Genomic DNA, 18,589 nt, shown 5'->3' on the forward strand with positions numbered 1-18,589 from the left:
ATTCCGCTCATTCCGGTCAAAAAAATGTAAGGGCTTTGAGCGGATTTTGCTAAACTGTCCGCTCAATTTCCGCTCATTTCTTGCATTTTTTTTCCGCTCATTCCTCGGCCCGGGTGCGTTTCATGAAAATGTCAATTATGATTTATTTGTCAATTTTTTATTCACAGGCAGCGGTCATATATGATAAGCAATTTATGAGAACATGACTTTGTTTTTATATTAAGGTCGTACTCGCAAGTCGAGTGTAAACAGTATGAAATCAAGCAATACCATGCTAAGGTGAATTTGGTATGGTATTAATAATAAAACTTGGTATGACTGATACAACCGGTTGATTAAATGCCTAATTTGTGTTCAAAGTTTCTGTAAGTTTGTACTTATTTTCATTTTTTTTAGTTGCAAAGAATCTTATAAAGTTTTGACGCACCTTTCTCATGATGCTCTTGGTTCTGTTTGTTCAGAAGTGGTCCGGATACTGTCAGCACAACAATGTGTTGTTCCTGTTCTGGCATCGCTTTTATTGTCTCAGACTGGAACAGGCACTTCAGACAGTGGTGCCAGAAGATGAACAAGGTGAGGATGGTGAAGTCGCTCTCCACTATTGGGACTATCTGGATCAAAGCGGAAATGAATACGAGCTGCCTCCCATTTTGTCAGCTGAGAAAGTATACATAGGTACACAATGATAGTTTGTACTAGTGTTTTATCTCCGGGATGCCGTTCACGGTACTTTAAATTTGGCTGCTGCAAATATGTATTCCCGGGTCGAGGCCTCCACTGGTAAAAATTCGTGATAGGATTGGAAAAAGATCCCACCGTGAAAGTTGGATTAATCGGAATTCCTCTCTCCATTCTACCATTTCAACCTTATAACAAGACTTGGAAGTATTCAGCCACAATTAGTAATGAAAAATTTCAAGATTGCTTAAAATCCTAGCTGCTCAAGCAATTTTGAATGCTTTCATCATTAATTGAGACTGAATATTTCGTATTGATGTAAAATATAATTGCCGTGGATAGATTTGTTACTATTAATAATAATAATTATTATAATAAAAATAATAATAATAATAATAATAATAATAATAATAATAATAATAATAATAATAATACTAATAATAATAATTGTCAAGAAGGATGTTGGAGAATGAGAATTGCCGGGTAATCTGGGGATTCAATGTATTCCTAACTGGGTTCGACCACACCAGTTGGCTATCTAATTCTGCGGTGTTAGATAAGGTTGAGGATATGGATGATCTATCTAGTTCCTGACTCATAGGAATAATCTACTCTTAGAGAATAAAACACTATAGTGCAGTAATACTCAATTGGCCACGATGCGACTGTTTTCGATCGCTATAGTTTATCGTCTGCACTTTCTTAATGTGTGATTGACACGTTTCTATGTTTAACGAACAGGTTGCTGCAAAAGAGCAACTAACACCAATTGGTATATATATTTACAAAGACAGTAAATAAATAACTTATGCATAGAGTGTTTATAGGTAGATAGTTTAGTACTTGGTTACAAAGTTTCTAAATACTGTAAGCTCCAGTTTCACACTTCCCCTTCTCTAGAATGAAACAGTGTTTCACAATGTTTCTTTCAGTGCCTCTATGTCAGCTGAGTTTATGTCGGATATCTCGCTTGTTGGGGATAATGGAGGTGTACAGTACTCTTGTGATGTCGTGCTGCTGGTGTACGACTTTTGAATTGTGGGTTCGGTTCTTTCTATTGGTTGTTGTTCCAGGCTTGTATCTTGTGTTTTCTTGTTCTTTTCTGTTACCAATTGGTCGGTGTCGTTGTTATTGTTTCCGGACTCTGTTTCTGAATTGATTGTTTCCTGTGATCTCTTACCAGTTGGTTGTGGTAATTCTTCGCTAATATCCTTGTTGAGTATCTCTGTGTTGATTGATTCTTGTGGTGCGGGGAGTATTGAAATAATGTTCGCTTGCTCTCTTTCTAATCTTTCTTGTTCTTGTTGTAAGTTGGTTGCAATTTCGTGTTGTTCTTGTTCTTTGTTCGCGGAGTCTAGAAATATGACTTGTGGGTTGTTGAATTTTGCTGTGTTGTCATGTAGTCTGTGAATTTTGTCAACTGTCTTATCGATTTTTGGAGTTGATTTAGTTGATTTAAAGCCAGGGCTATTGGTTACTTTGTTGTTTGCATTCTTTCGGTCGGATTGCGCTGGTGGGCTGTCCGGTGATGTGATCATAAAGTCTTTCGGGTCGCTTGATGCAAATATAGTTTGTGATGATTCGTTTTCTACGAATTGGTAAGTAATTGTGTTTGGTGATTGTTGTAGTGCATTCGTGTCTACTTGTATGAATGATCTGTTTTGTTCGTGTTCTCGAGTGCTCTGCAATGCCATCATTTTCGAACGTTGCTTGAATGTTTCTCCTGGGTTGGCTTTTGGGGTTCGCGGTCATTTTTTGGAATCACTCTGTTTTGTCCGATTCTGTTTCTTGGGTGTTGTCGGGCTTTTAGTCTTTTGTTGTTGTTTACGCTGATTTTGCGTTGCTACTTGTCGAACTTTTGCTGGGCTCCAGTTTTTTGACTGCGCTCTTGGACGTGTGTTCCTGAAGTTCGTTTGTTGAATTTTACGTCCACCAGTTGGCTGAGCCGCCTTTGTTACCTTCTGTTGCTTTGCTTCTTCTAAACAGAACTTTTTAATTTTTTCTTGGTTTCTTTTATATTTGCCAACTGTTTTACATGCTACCATGTGTAATAGTCTTGGTTTTTGTTGTTCCTCTGTTGTTTCTGTGATAGGTTTTTGTTCGTTTACTATGGCAAGGTGATTTTTTCTTATTACTGTGTTTTTTCTAAGTGGTATGTCTATGGTTATGGTTTGTGGTGAATAGTTGGTGATTGTGCCGTCTTGTATTATGTTCCATTGTGGTGCGAGTGTGTTTCGAGGTTCTTTTGTTTTTCTTGCAAGTGATTTTCGTGCGACGTTCCTTCGTGTTTTTTTTGTATTTTGTTGTTTTATCTTCAATTTTGAAGTGAATTTCAGATGGATATATCTTACGTGGGTGCTTTGTTGTTCTGGAAGTTGTTGCTAGTGGTACATTTTCTGAGTCGTCGCTTGAGATTACTTCTAACGGTTGGTGACTGCCAGTTGATGTTGGGTTTGTGTGTGTAGACGGTCGATGGTCTTCGTTATCATTGTCGCTTCGGTATCTGATGTCTAGTTCTTGTTCCGATTCACCATCTCGTCTCCAGATCTCCTCCATTGTGAGGGCGTTCTGCTTGAGCACTTTCTTGTCTAAACAGTAATTTGTTAGGTTTTTGTATATGAGGTTTTTGTGTGATGCTTTTGTTGTGATGTTCGATATTTCAGTGTTTGGTTTTCTTCCGAAGTGTGCTTCGAATGGTGATATTTTTGTTGTAGTGTTGGGTATTAGTCTGATGTTTTCTATGATGTTCGCTAGCCTATTGGTTAGTGTTGTGTTAGACCAGTTTTGGTCTATATCTAATACCGCTAATCTTCTTTTTATTGTTTGGATTAGTCTTTCCACCATGCCTGTGCCTCTATGATCACCAGCTGGTGCTAGCATTAGTTTTCTGTTTTTGTTTTTGCAAAATACGTCAAATTCTTTTGCTTAAAATGCTTGTGCTTGGTCGCATCTAAGTGAGCGTGGAATTCCCTGTACTTTACAGTAGCTGTCGAGATATTCTATAGCTGTGTTTGTGTCACAGTTGTTGAATATTTCTGCATGTGGGTATCTCGATAGTCTATCTACTGTTACTAAGATATAATTATTTTGTGTATTATTCTTAAACGGAATGGGGCCTGCGAAATCCATTTGTATTTCTTCGTTGGGTTCTACTAGTGTTGGTAGTGAGCCTAAATTGGTTCTTGGAATTATTGGTTTTAAAGTTTTACCTTTTTCGATGCAATGTTTGCAGCTCTGCGCCTGTGCGACGATCTCACTATGTATATGTGCATACCATATGAGTTTCGCGAGGGCCAATATGCCCGCTTGACCAGGATGTTTGCTGTGAACTGTTTGGAGGACCATCGGTCTCAATTTGCTGGAATAACTAGACGGTTGTCGTATAACAGGCCACCTGATGGTGTAACTGAGAGGTCGCGGTGAATTTTGTAAAATATGGAATTTGTTTTCTTTAACGAAAGCCAATCTTGTTTTTCTACGAGATCAATAATTGGTCCTAGGTCCTTTTTCGAATTTTCTGCTATGAATTCCTCGTTAAAGACTTTCATAAGATTCATTCTGTAATCGGGTGTTGTTGTATCGTCTATGGCTTTAAATAGTTCTTCATGTTTGTCAGGAATAAGGGAGGAAAGGCCTTTGCCTTTATTGGACTCGATATCAATTTGTGTGCTATTGTCGCGCAAATTTTTGTTTGTGGCTTGGATCTCCATTGGACAATTCTTTTTGTTTGGGCCACGGAAGCGTTTTTTGATGGGAATTTCAAATGTGTTTAATTTTGGACGAGCGCGGGTTGTAATTGCGATGAATTTTGGTTTGTTTTTTGTTAACAAAGAATGATAAAGAAGCGGCTTACTTTTAGATTTAGTATGGCAAAAAGCGCTCTCTTTTGTGTGTGTGTTTTCTTTAGCGTGCGTGACGTCATTTCGTTCATTTTGAGTTGTGCTCTCTGATTGGTTTGAATTACCAGTTGGTTTATTTGAAGCAAATGAGTTTATGCTTTGTTTTAAAATCGCGTGCTTCATTTCCTCTATTAAGTTTATTACGAACTTTTCGTCATCCTCGTTTATTGGCGATGGTGCGCCTGATGGGTTTCTGCTTAGATAATCCGCGAATCCCATGTTTTTCCCCGGTATATGTTCTATTGTAAAATTAAATGGGAGTAGTCTATATACCCATCTTGATAGTCTGCTTTGGTATGTTTTGTTTCCTCGATTATTATTAAGTGCTGACAGTAAGGCTTGGTGATCCGTTTGGAGAATGAATTTATTGTCGTAGAGGTAATATTTGAAATGTTCTAATGTCCATACTATGGCTAATAGTTCCAGTTCATTTGTGCGGTATCTTTCTTCTAATCTGTTCAAGAACCTACTGGCGTAAGCAACTGGTTTCCAGATTTGACCGTGTTTTTGTTCCAGGCATGCGCCTAGGCCTTTTTTGCTTGCGTCGCTTTTTATTCTTGTATCTTTAGTTATGTCAAAGTGTTTATTTTCTGTAATGTTTATTATTTGTTTTTTAATGTTCTCGAATGCTTCTGTGTGTTCCTCTTTCCAGTCTAGTTTGTTTTGTGCTTTTGTATTGTTTTTTGATAAGAGTGGTCTTAATGGTTCGGATAATTCGGCTAGTCTTGGTGTAAATTTTATTAGGTGTGAATGATCTGAGCTGTTTTAGTGCTTTGGGTGTTTCCAGTTTATTGATTGATTCGCACTTCTTTTTTGTAGGTGTTATACCAGTTGGTGTTATTTCGTAACCTAACCAAGTTATTTGTTTCTGAGCAAATTCACATTTTTGTAATTTTATTGCTAAGTTTTCTTTGTCCAATCGGTGTAATATTTTGTCGAGTTCTTTTTCATGATCTGATAATTTGCCTTTTGTTATTACTAGTATGTCATCTAGGAAGGCAAATTTGTTATGACAATTTCTTAGTGTTACGTCAATGGTTTTTTGGAATGTTGCTGGCATATCTGTTAGTCCATAAAATCCATTTAAGAATCTGTACGTGCCTGTTGCTTTTCCCCCTAATATGTTGAATTTGCAATGTTTTTGTAGTTGTGGATCTAAAGGTATTTGGCTGTAAGCATATTTCAAATCTATTTTCGAGAAGTAGAATGTTCCTTGCTCTGTGCTCCGTTCGGAGACGTAGTTTGCAACTGCGTCTATTAAGTGGTCGATGCTTTGCATTTGATATTTGTTTTTGTGTTTTGCGTCATTTAGTTCCTTAGAGTCGAGTGCAATTTTAACGCTTTGGTCTTTTTTAACAATAATTACTACAGGGCTTATAAAGTATTCATCAGACCACTTTTCCAATCTCATAATTTGTTTATCTTCGATTAATTTTTCTAATTCTTGTTCTACTCTTTCTAGTAGGTGTAGTGGGACTCTTCTACCTTTGTGTTGTGTTGGTGTGAAGTTTTCTTTGAATGTTGATTTTGCCACATGATTTTTTGAACGCCCTAGTCGTGTACATAAGTGTGGGTATTTTTTGAATATCCATTTTATGATGTTTTGTTCTGTCGATGTGTCTGATACTAAGTTGATTGTCTTACCAGTTGGTTTTGTAGCGGTGAGAAATATCCCCAGTTGTTGTAGAATATCTCTCCCGATAACTGGTAGTGGTAGATGTTTGACCAGAAGTATTCTGCAATTTTTTGCTGTCCATGCCCCCGACTTAAGTGTGATGTGCAAAACTCCTAAGATCTTTGTTTCCTGATTGTTGAAGCATTTGATCTTGATTTCTCGTCGAACATTGTTATTTTGCTTTCTTTGTTTTGTTTTGTGATTTCTTTTGCTTTTGTGTATTCTAGAAATTAGCGAGGTGAACCTGTGTCTGCTAGCCAATCCACTTCCGTTTTTTCCCGTTCGTTTTTGACCCAGCATTCACCTCCAGTTGTTTTATTGACTGATATGGTGTATATTTTCTTCACTTCCACAGGTCTTATTGTATTGACTGACGACCAGTTTTCCATTAGCTCCTTTATGTACAGAGCGGCTTCTGCGTCGACTGTTTCTTCTTCTGTTTCTTCTTCTTCCTCGCAAATGTCCTGTTCTTTCACATGTCTCACTCTTCTTGTTTGTGGTGTTGTTTGTTGTTGTTGTGTGTTTTTCCTGAAGTCCTGTCTAAATGTTGATTTTCTTCGTTCTGGCATTGGCGCTTTGCACATTGATGTAAAGTGACCTGTCTTTTTGCAAATTTTGCAGGTGAAGTTTTGAGCTTTGCACATGTTTAAGTGATTTTTATAAACGGATGACCGCATTTTTAGCAGGGTTCTATTTTACCAGTTGTTGGAGTTGGTAATATTGGTTGTTGTGGTGGGCGTTGAGTGAAAGGTGTTCTTGGTTTATTTCTGATGTATGATACTTGTGACCAGATGGTGCTGCTAGAGTGTGCTTTCAAAATTTCCTGTTGGTTTGCTTGGCCTCTTTCTCTGTTGATTGCGAAATTAAGTACTTGTTGTGGTGTTCTTACTTCTGATAAGAGATCCATTTGAATTGATGTGTTGTTCATATTTGATATGAAAAGGTCCTTTACCAAATCTTCCTCTAAGTCTTTAAATTTGCATAGTGCGCCTGCTTCTCTCATTCTGCTGTAAAATGTTTCAAGTGATTCGTGTGATTGTTGCATGGATTTGAAGAATTTAAATCTGTCAAATGTGGTGTTTCGTGGAATAGTGAATGTGATGTTGAGTTCGTGTACGAGTTAATTTGTGGTGCATTTTTCTATTTGTGTGTGTGGATTTTTCTGATGATAGGTTCTTCTTGCTTCCGCTCCAAGTGATAATTATATAAGGCTTTTTACTTTCGTGTCTGCTTCATCCCACGGTATTCTGTCGACCATTGCTCCTTTTCGCTCTATTGTCTTGCATTCATTCTCAAAGTCTACTCTCCTTCTTTCGTTTCTCTGTTCTCTGTTTCTTGCCTCATCGTCTGTCTCTCCTTCGAATTCTTCTTCGTATGTTGGTAGTGTAGGGTAGAATAAGTCTGTGGGTTGTGGTTTCAAGTAACTTATCTACTTAAATACTGTCGCGTGCCATTATCGCCATTTTTAGTGTGGAGAACCATTGTCTCCATTCTATAGGTGGTGTTGCGCCGTTTTTCCAGAATGGGTTTACCCCTAATGGAGTTTTGGCTGACTGCGCCATGTCAAGAAGGATGTTGGAGAATGAGAATTGACGGGTAATCTGGGGATTCAATGTATTCCTAACTGGGTTCGACCACACCAGTTGGCTATCTTATTCTGCGGTGTTGGATAAGGTTGAGGATATGGATGATCTATCTAGTTCCTGACTCATAGGAATAATCTACTCTTAGAGAATAAAAAACTATAGTGCAGTAATACTCAATTGGCCACGATGCGACTGTTTTCTATCGCTATAGTTTATCGTCTGCACTTTCTTAATGTGTGATTGACACGTTTCTATGTTTAACGAACAGGTTGCTGCAAAAGAGCAACTAACACCAATTGGTATATATATTTACAAAGACTGTAAAAAAATAACATATGCATAGAGTGTTTATAGGTAGATAGTTTAGTACTTGGTTACAAAGTTTCTAAATACTATAAACTCCAGTATCACAATAATAATAATAATACTAATAATAATAATAATAGTAGTAATAATAATAATAATAATAATAATAATAATAATAATAGAAATAATAATCATAATAAAAATAATGATAGTGATAAAAATAATAATAATAATAATAATAGTAATAGTAATAATAATAATAATATTAAAAATAAAAATAATAATAATATTAATAATAATAATAATAATAATAATAATAAAAATAATAATAATAATAATAATAATAATAATAATAATAATAGTAATAATAATAATAATAATAATAATAAACAAAAAAATAATAATAATAATAATAATAATAATAAAAGTAATAATAATAATAATAATAATAATGATAATATTAATAATTATAATAATAGTAATAATAATAATAATAATAATAATAAGAATAATAATAATAATAATAATAATAATAATAATTTTAATAATAATAATAATAATAATAATAATAATAATAATAATAATAATAGTAATAATAATAATAAAAATAATAATAATAATAATAATAATAATAACATTAGAAATAATAATAATTATAAAGATAAAAATAATAGTGATAAACATAATAATATTAATAACAAAATTAAAAATAATAGTAACAAAATTTATAATAAAAATAATAATAATAAAAATAATAATAGTAATAATGATATATATAATAATAATAATGAAAATAATCAAAACAATAACAATAGTAATAATAACAAGAATAATAATACTAATAGTAATATTAATAATAATAATAATAATAATAATAATAATAATAATAATAATAATAATAATAATAATAATAATACCAATAACAATAATAATAATAATAATAATAATAATTATAATAATAATAATAACAATATTAATACTAATAATAATAATAATAATAATAATAATAATAACAAAAAACTTAATAATAATGAAAAACAATAATAAAAATAATAATAATGTAACAAAAATAATAATAATAAAAATAATAATCATAATAGTAAAACTAATAATAATAATAATCATAATAATAATAATAATAATAATAATAATAATAATAATAATAATAATATTAATAATAAAAATAATAACAATAATAATAATATTGCTAAGAATAATAATAATAATAATAATAATAGTGATAATAGTAAAATGAATTGTGGTGAGTGATAAAACGCAATAATGATTAATCGTAAATTCGACGTGGAATGTTTATAACTATGTCAAACACACATAAAGGCAAAACTGCACTTAGACAATGTTGTGCGTTCGCACTTGGAATGAACTCAGACAGTTAATTGTCAACACTGCGTTAACACTTTCAACTATCACTCTGAGCAACTGATAACTCACGCAAAGGTCAACCGAATCTATATTGCTCCGCTATAGATTGATGTACAACAGTTTATAATATAGATATAGTATCATATAGTTTAACAGTGTTTATATTTAATACTTCTAGTGCTTAGTTGCAAAGTCCGTATTCCACCTGGAGATGGGTTCCACACTCCCCCTGCCACCAAGAAGAATTTCAGTCATGGAATTCTTCGTCATAGAAATCGGCCTGTTTTATATCCGAGATTGAACTTTTCCAGGGGGATGTCGATGCCGCGAAATGTTCCTCGTTGGGGTCATGATCTTGTGCTCCTTTAGGCTCGTCCTCCATGCTTTGCTTTTTGCTTGTTTCTGCCTTGGGGCTCGATTTTTGTGCGATATCAGTGGCGCTCTCACTCGTTTTTGTGTTGTTTGCGGTTGCTTGTTCAATTTTTGTAATTCCATATTGAAGTCCGTTATTTCCAATCGGGGAGTTACTTGATATCGGATTAGCTTTCAATTTTTGGATCATCTTAACCGCTTTGCCAATTTTTGGAGTTGAGATAGTTGATGTGAAATTTGTTGGAATGTCAGGGCTTTCGGGTGATGTAATCATAAAATCATATTTATTATTGGATGTAAACACTTTGATCGGGCTGGTTTGAGTCGAATCCGATAGTGTGATTACCTCTATTGTTGGGGATTTTATCATTTCCTCTTTGTTTATTCGAATGAATGACCTATTCTTCTGTTTCTCCATATGGAGTTTTGATTGTTGAAGGGCTTTTGACTTTGCCAAGAATGTGTCGTTTGAATTCTGTTTGACTCTACGTTTTCCGGCGTTTTCGGACTTTGTCTGTTTTTGTGGATTTGTGTGTTGTTTTGGTCGTCTTGGTGATACATGCTGTTTTGGTTGCTGTCTTTTTGTGGTTACTTTGCGTTTCTGTTGGGTTCTCTTCTTTTGTTGCTGTGTTCTTTGGTTTTTTCTTTGCGATGGATACGATTTGTTCCTGGCTGTATAGTTCCTTGTCTCCATGTGGAGTTCTTGGTGATGATGTGCTCGGTTGTTGCATTAGTGATAGTTGCTTCTGCTTTGCTCGTCTCTTTCCTCTAAACAGAATTGTTTTATTTTTTCTTTGTTAATGTTGTATTCTCATAGTGATTTGCACGCTACCATGTGTATTAATCTTTTTGGTGGTGATGTGTGTTTTTGGTGTGATGGTAATGGTTGTGTAACTATTGCTAAGTCACTCTTTCTGATGACTGTGTTTATTCTATTGTCTGTGTCGAGTTTGATTGGGTGTGGTGAGTAGTTAGTAATTGTGCCATTTTCTATGATATTCGATTGTGGTTTAAGTGTTCCACGTAGTTCAGGTGCTTTTCGTGCTATAGTCTTACGTGCAAGTTGTTTCCTACCATATATTACCGCTGCTGTTTTATCTCCGAATGTGATCTTAAGTTCTGATGGTGTAATCTTACCCGGGGTGGGCGTGGGGCTAGTCAGCAGCGCATTCTCAGAGTCATCGCTTTCGGTAGCCGTGTTGTTTCCAGTTTGGGTTTGCTTTTGGGCTGTTTCTTTATACTGGATATTGAATTCTGGTTCCGAATCTTGGTCCATATCCCATATAGCTGCTGGCGACAATACTGGCTGTTTCAGAAGTCTGCGATCTGAAGCAAAATTTTTTATTTGTTTATATGATAGGTTTTGTTTGTTTGGTTTTGTGACTATGATTGAGAGTGCAGTGTTTGGTTTTCTACCAAAGTGTGCTTCACATGGTGCTATTTTGGTTATTCTAATTGGGATGAGTCTGATGCTTTGTATTATGTTTGCTATGATTGTTGATATGTCTTCGGAAGACCATAATGGGTCTATTGTCATTACACCTAGTTTTCGTTTTACTGTTTGGATCAATCTGTCTACCATTACCGTTGCTCTGTGGTCTCCAGCTGGAGCCAATGTTAGTTTTATGTTTTTATCTTTTCAGTGCACGTTAAAGTCCCTGGATATAAATGCTTGTGCTTGGTCGCACCGTATAGAACGCGGTATACCGTGGAATCTACAATATTCCTCTAAATATTCGATTGCGGTTGATGCGTCGCAGTTTTTAAATACCTGTGCCGTAGGGAATCGCGAGTATCTGTCAACGGATACTAAGATTTAGTAGTTATCAATATGATTTTTGAGTGGGGTTGGGCGTGCGAAATCCATTTGGAGTTCTTCACTAGTTTTTGATAATTGAGGGAGTTTACCTAAGTTTTGTTTTGGTAGTATTGGATTTAGGTTTTTACCTTGCTTAGTGCACTCCTTAAAAGCTTGAGCCCTTGACGTTAGACATCGATGTATACAAGGAAACCATACTAAGTTTCCCAGGCTTAGCATGCCTGCTTGGCCGGGGTGGGTCTGGTGAATGGCGTCGATAACTAATTGTTTTAAATTTCTTGGAATGACCAATTTATTGTCGTAAAGCATGCACATTGTCTCTGTAACTGATAAATCCTTACGGAGCGAATGAAAATACTTGTTTGTCTTTTTCAGACTGTCCCAATCTTTTTCGCAGATTACCTTTATTATGGGTGTTGATGAGCGATCATGTTTAGTTGCTTCCGCAAAGAAGTCTTCTCCGAACACTTTTGATAAATGTTTTCTATAATCTGGCATTCTCCCGGGGTTGTTGCTTAGGGGAAAAACTTGGTGGCTTAGCTCTTGTTGGATGGGGTCTCTTCCTTTCCCGTAATTGTTGTTCTCTTCTGTTTGCGTGCTAATGGTAACTAGTGGGGGTCTCGTTGATTGGTTTTTCATTGTGGCAGTTTTTGGTGTTTTCGTTTTGTTTGGCCCTCTAAATCTTTCAACTATTGGTCTTGTGGAAGTTTCAACTAATGGTCTATTACGGGTAATAACGTTTACTGTTTGATGTGTGATATGTTGGTTTGAAAAAGTTTTAGTATAGATTGATAAAGATTTTTTTTTCGAATTATCAGAGTTTGAGTGTAATTGAATAGAGTGAGATTTATCCGTTTGAAATTTTTGAGTGGTACGAATTAGCGACTGATTTCTGAGGCGAGAATGGCAAAAAGTGTGTGTGTTTGTCTGCTTGCGTTGAGTTTGTTTCGTGACGTCATAGCTGTTTCATTCATTATTAGCGTGGCTGTTGTTTCTGCGTAATGTGTTCTTAATTAGCGTGAATTAAATGTCCTTTATTTGGTTTATGATGAAATGTGTATCTTCTTCTGAAGGTGGGGTTGCCGTTCCATTTGGATTGCGACTAAAATAATCGGCAAATCCCATTTGCTTACCCGGAATGTGTTCTATGTTGAAATTGAATAGTAGAAGTCTATCTACCAAAGATGTTAACCTACTTTGATAGGTTTTGTTAGCTCTGTTTTCTTTTAATGCTGTTAATAATGCTTGGTGATCCGTTTGGAGTGTAAACTCTGATCCTTGAAGATAGTGTTTGAAGTGTTCTAAAGACCATGCCACTGCTAATAATTTTAATTCGTTTGTACTGTGTCTTTGTTCTACAGGGTTTAGGAATGTACTTGCGAATGCGATAGTTTGACAGATGTTGTTTGTTTTTTGCTCCAAAGTTGCGCCTAGTCCCAGTTTGCTGGCATCGCATTTGACTCGTGTTTCTTTATCTACGTCGAAATGTTTTTTTTCAATGATTTTGGATATTTGTTTTTGTGGATTGCTTTGTTTAGTTCTTTTGAATCTAGTGCTATTTTTATTGATTTATCTTTTTTCACCGTTATTACCACCGGGCTAATGAATAGGTCGTCCGGGCATTTCTCCAATCGGATGAATTGGTTATCTTCAATTTGTTTTTGTAATTCGTTTTCTACTTTTTCGACAAGATGTGAAGGTACTCTTCTTCCCCTATGTTGTGTTGGTGTTTTCTCTTTTTTCAAGATGGATTTATTGATGTGATTTTTGCTTCTAAATAGTCTTGTGCAGAGGGCAGAGGTGAGGGTATTTTTTGAGAATTACATTTTGTTATGATTTGTTCGATAGCATTTTCACTAATGTTTAAAATTTTCTTACCTCTGTTTGCCTGTTGTTGGGTGAGGGTCAGTCCTAGTTTTCTAAGGATGTTTTTGTGACTTGTGTTTTACCACGAGAATTTTACAGTTTTTGGCTGTCCATGAACCAGATCGTAATTCCGTTTGGATTTGACCTATGATTGGTATGTCCTGGTTGTTGAAACATTTGAATTTCATGTATCCATTGTAGTCTTCTAACTTCAGGTTTTTGTCTTTTTGTATCAGCTCTTCTGCTGTAAGGATATCTATGAAGGTGCGTGGTGATCCGGTATCTGCTAGCCAGTTGAGTTTGCTGTTATTTTTCAAAGTTGTTTGCATGATAATTCCTCCTTGTGGAGCTGTATTGTTTAGATCGTGGTTTCTGATGTCCTTAAAGTCTCTTTCCATGAGGTTAATTTTATTCCAATCTTCCATTAGCTCAGTGATGTACATTGTTGGTTCTTGTTTCTATTTCATCCTCTTCTTCTTCTAGTGTTAGTGCTACTGTTTGATTGTCCTCCTCGTTTATGTTCTTTACGTTTCTTGTTTGTTAATGTTGTCTTTGTTTGAATTGTCCTCTGTTCTTTGGAAGTTGTGGTATTTGTGATCTGCACATTTTTGCGAATTGTCCTGGTTTTTTACATATGTTGCATTGTGAGATTTTTGCTGGACAATTGTTGTTGTGATTGGCTGTAAAGGATCCTCCACATCTCCAGCATTGTGGGTATTGCTTCGTGTTTGGTGTTTGCAGTATTGCTGGTTTTGTTTTGCGTGCAGATAAGTGTGCCACTGTTGTATTCCAATTGGAATTGTTTCCTCGCAGGATTTCTTTTTGATTTTGTTGTCCGCGTTGTCGCGCTAGTGCATAGTTTAGTGCTTGTGCAGGTATTCTCATCTCCGATAGGAGTTCCATTTGGAGGGCCGTGTTGTTCATTTTTCCAATGAAAAAATCCTTGACGAGATCTTGTTCTACTGCTCCGAAAGCTGCTTTCGCTCCTAATTGTCTGAGTCTGCTATAAAATGTTTCAAGGGATTCGTGTGGTTCTTGTCTTGCATTGATGATTTGGAATCTGTCATACGTGGTGTTTCTTGGCTTTGTGAAGGTGATTGAAAGTTCGTGAGCGAATTAATATGTACTATATGTGTCGATTTTTGTATGTGGGTTGTTTTGCTGATATATTCTTGTTCCTTCTTGTCCAATTGATAGTTAGAGCAAACTCTTTATTTTTGTATCTGCTTAATCCCACGGGTATCTGTCAACATACGGGCCTCGAAATTCGATTGTTTAATATTCGTTTTCCCAGTCTTTTTTCGCCTTTGGTTTCTTATGTCTCTTTTCCTTGCCTCCTCTTCTGATTCGTCTGGTCTAGGATCTTATAGGCTGGGCATTGCTGGATAGAATAGGTCAGCTGGGGTTGGTTTCTTCCGCAGTAGCTTATCCACCTTGAGATTTTTTTTTGCCATTACGGCTAGGTTGAAAGTGGAAAACCACTGGGCCCATTCTTGGCCCGGGTTTGCCCCAGATTCCCAGAATAGCGGATCTCCTATTGGAGATTTTAGTGAGGCTGACTGCGCCATGTGGTGAGTGATAAAACGCAATAACGATTAATCGTAAATTCCACGTGGAATGTTTATAACTATGTCATATACACATAAAGGCAAAACTGCACTTAAGCAATGTTGTGCGTTCGCACTTGGAGTGAACTCAGACAATTATCTGTCAACACTGCGTTAACACTTTCAACTATCACTCTGAGCAATTGATAACTAACAAAAAGGTTAACCGAATCTATATAGCTCCGCTATAGATTGATTTACAACAGTTTATACGATAGATATAGTATCATATAGTTTAACATGTTTATTTTTAATACTTCTAGTGCTTAGTTGCAAAGTCCGTATTCCATCTGGAGATGGGTACCACAAGAATAAAAAAAATTATAATAACAATAATAATAAAAATAATAATAATAATAATCATAATAATAATAATAATAATAATAATAATCATAATAATAAAAAAAAAAAATTATAATAGTAATAATAATAATAATAATAATAATAAAACTAATAATAATAATAATAATAACAATAATAATAATAATAATAATAATAATAATAATAATAGAAATAACAATAATAATAGAAATAATAATAATAATAATACTAATAATAATAATAATAATAATAATAATAATAATAATAATAATAATAAAACTAATAATAATAGTAATAATAATAAAAATAATAATAGTAACATTAACAAGAATAATGATAATAATAATAATAATAAAATTAATAATAATAAAAATAATAATAATAATAATGATAATAATAACATTAATAATAATATTAAAATTATGATAATAATAATAATAATAACAGTAATAAAAAAATAATCAAAATAGTAATAATAATAATAATAATAATAATAATAAAATTAATAATTCTTATAGTAATAGTGATAATAATAATAATAAAAAAAAGTATTAATAATAATAATAATAATAATAATAATAATAATAATATTAGCAATATTAATAATAATAAAAATAATAATACTACTAATAATAAAAAAATTTATAGTAAAAATAATAATGATAAAAATAATAATGATAATAATAATAATAATAATAATGATAATAATAATAATAATAATAATAATAATAATAATACTAATAATAATAATAATAATAATAATAATAATAGTAATAATAATAATAATAATAATAATAATAATAATAATAAAATAATAATAATAATAGTAATAATAATAATAATAATAATAATAATAATAGTAAAAGTAACAGTTATAAAAATAATAAAAAATGTGGTGTATCTCCAAATGGGTTAAAGAAAACTGAAACCAAGCATACTAAACGTAATACTTATAAACAATCATATAATATATGTTACTATATTTATTCTATAAACTATAGTGAAGATCTATACTGTTGATTAACCGATGTGTTAATGTTTGAATTACGAAGTGTTAACGTAAATTGTTGACAGGTAGTTGTCTGCGCACACTTGATGTGTGAACGCAATGCAATGAAAAAGTGCAGTTTTGCCTTTGTGTTTATTATATACCATCGATATAATCCAAGTGAAATTTACGCTTTGTTATCGTTGCTGTCATTCATTCACCACATGGCGCAGTCAGCAACACAAAAATCACCAATAGGTGTCCATTATTCTGGGAAAAAGGAGCAAACCCAGTACAAGAATGGTCGCAGTGGTTTTCCACTTTTAAGCTAGCCTTAAAGTCTAAAGGGAATCTGAAAATAGACAAACTACTCAGAGCAAAGCCAACACCGGCCGATCTATTTTACCCAGCCAAGCCATCGCTAGATGAAGCAAGACAGCGAATCAGAAGAAGAAGCAAGAAAAAGGGACATCAGAAACCAGAGAAGAAAAATTGACAGGGAAAACGAATGCAAAACAATCGAGTTCAGATGTCCATTCGTCGATCGGTACCCGTGGGATGAAGCAGATACAAAAATAAAAAGCTTATTGTTTTTATCAACTGGGACAGAGGGTACACGAAAATATCATCAAAACAATCCACACACAAAAATCGACAAATGCTCCACTTACGAATTTGCACATGAATTATCAATTACTTTCACCAAACAACGGAATACAAACGACGATAGATTTCAAATAATCAACGCACCTCAAGAACCACACGAATCGCTGGAAACATTCTATAGCAGATTAAGAGAATTAGGAGCCAAAGCGGCATTCGAAGCAGTAGAACAAGACTTAGTAAAGGATTTTTTCATAGGAAAAATGAGCAAAACAAAAATACAAATGGAACTCCTATCAGAGATGAGAACACCAGCGCAAGCTCTCAACTATACACTAGCGCAAGAGCGCGGACAACCAAATCAAAAATAAATCCTAAGAGGAAATAATTCCAACTGGAACACAACAGTAGCACACTTATCAGCACAGAAAACAAGACCAACCATACTTCCAACACCTACACAAAACAAAACCCGCAATGTTGGAGATGCGGGGGTTCATCCACACCAAATCACATGGACAACTGCCCTGAAAAGCTATCACAATACAACCTTTGCAAGAAGCCTGGACAATTTGCAAAAAAGTGCAGATTACAATTACCCCCACTTCTAAAAAACAGAGGACAATATCAACAACAAAAAAACAAGAAACATGAAAAAATTTACTGAAGAAGACAATCCAGCAATTGAACCACCACTAGAAGAAGAGTATGAGACAGAGACACTAGACCCAGAGCCAACAATGCACATCAGGGAACAAATGGAAGATTGGAATACAATCAATTTAATCAAAAGAAATTTCAAAAACACCAGAAACTCAGAGTTAAATAACAAAACTCAACATGGAGAAAAAATAATAAAAACAAAACTCAAGAACAAAAACACAAAACACTGGTTAGCAGACGCAGAACAACTACGCAGTTTCATATACATTCAAACTGCAAAAGAACTGATACAAAAAGACAAACAAATGAAATTAGAAGAATATGATGGGTATATGAATTTCAAATGCTTCAACAACAAAGACATACCAATCATAGGCAACTCCAAATAAAAATAATAATAATAACAATAATAATAATAATAATAATAATAATAATAATAATAATAATAATAACAATTATTATTATTATTATTATTATTATTATTATTATTATTATTATTATTATTATTATTATTATTATTATTTTTATTATTATTATTATTAAATTAGAAATAATAATAATTATAATAATAAAAAAATAGAGATAAAAATAATAATAATAATAATAATAATAACAATAATAAAAAAAAGGAATAATATTAATAATAATAAAAAACAAAATAATAATAATAATATTAATAAAAAAATATTAATAAGAATAAAATAAAATAATCAAAATAGTAATAGTAATAATAACAAGATTAATAATGATACTTATAATAAAAATAAAAATATAAATAATACTCACAATAATAATAATAAAATATTCAATAATTATTTAAAAA

General features: G+C 33.6%; 1 protein-coding gene across 1 annotated transcript in view; it reads left to right on the plus strand.

The window, feature by feature from the left end:
• The window catches only part of LOC142352080 (tyrosinase HcTyr2-like), a 137,860-nt gene that overhangs the window by 14,150 nt on the left and 105,121 nt on the right, over positions 1–18,589 (plus strand). Inside the window, exon 2 of the mRNA XM_075404443.1 lies at positions 462–675. Coding sequence (XP_075260558.1) covers positions 462–675 — 214 coding nt within the window. The remainder of the gene's footprint in view (positions 1–461; positions 676–18,589) is intronic.

The sequence above is a fragment of the Convolutriloba macropyga genome, chromosome 13 (assembly GCF_964194025.1).
Source record: "Convolutriloba macropyga chromosome 13, txConMacr16.3, whole genome shotgun sequence".
In the NCBI taxonomy this organism is placed as follows: Eukaryota; Metazoa; Xenacoelomorpha; order Acoela; family Convolutidae; genus Convolutriloba; species Convolutriloba macropyga.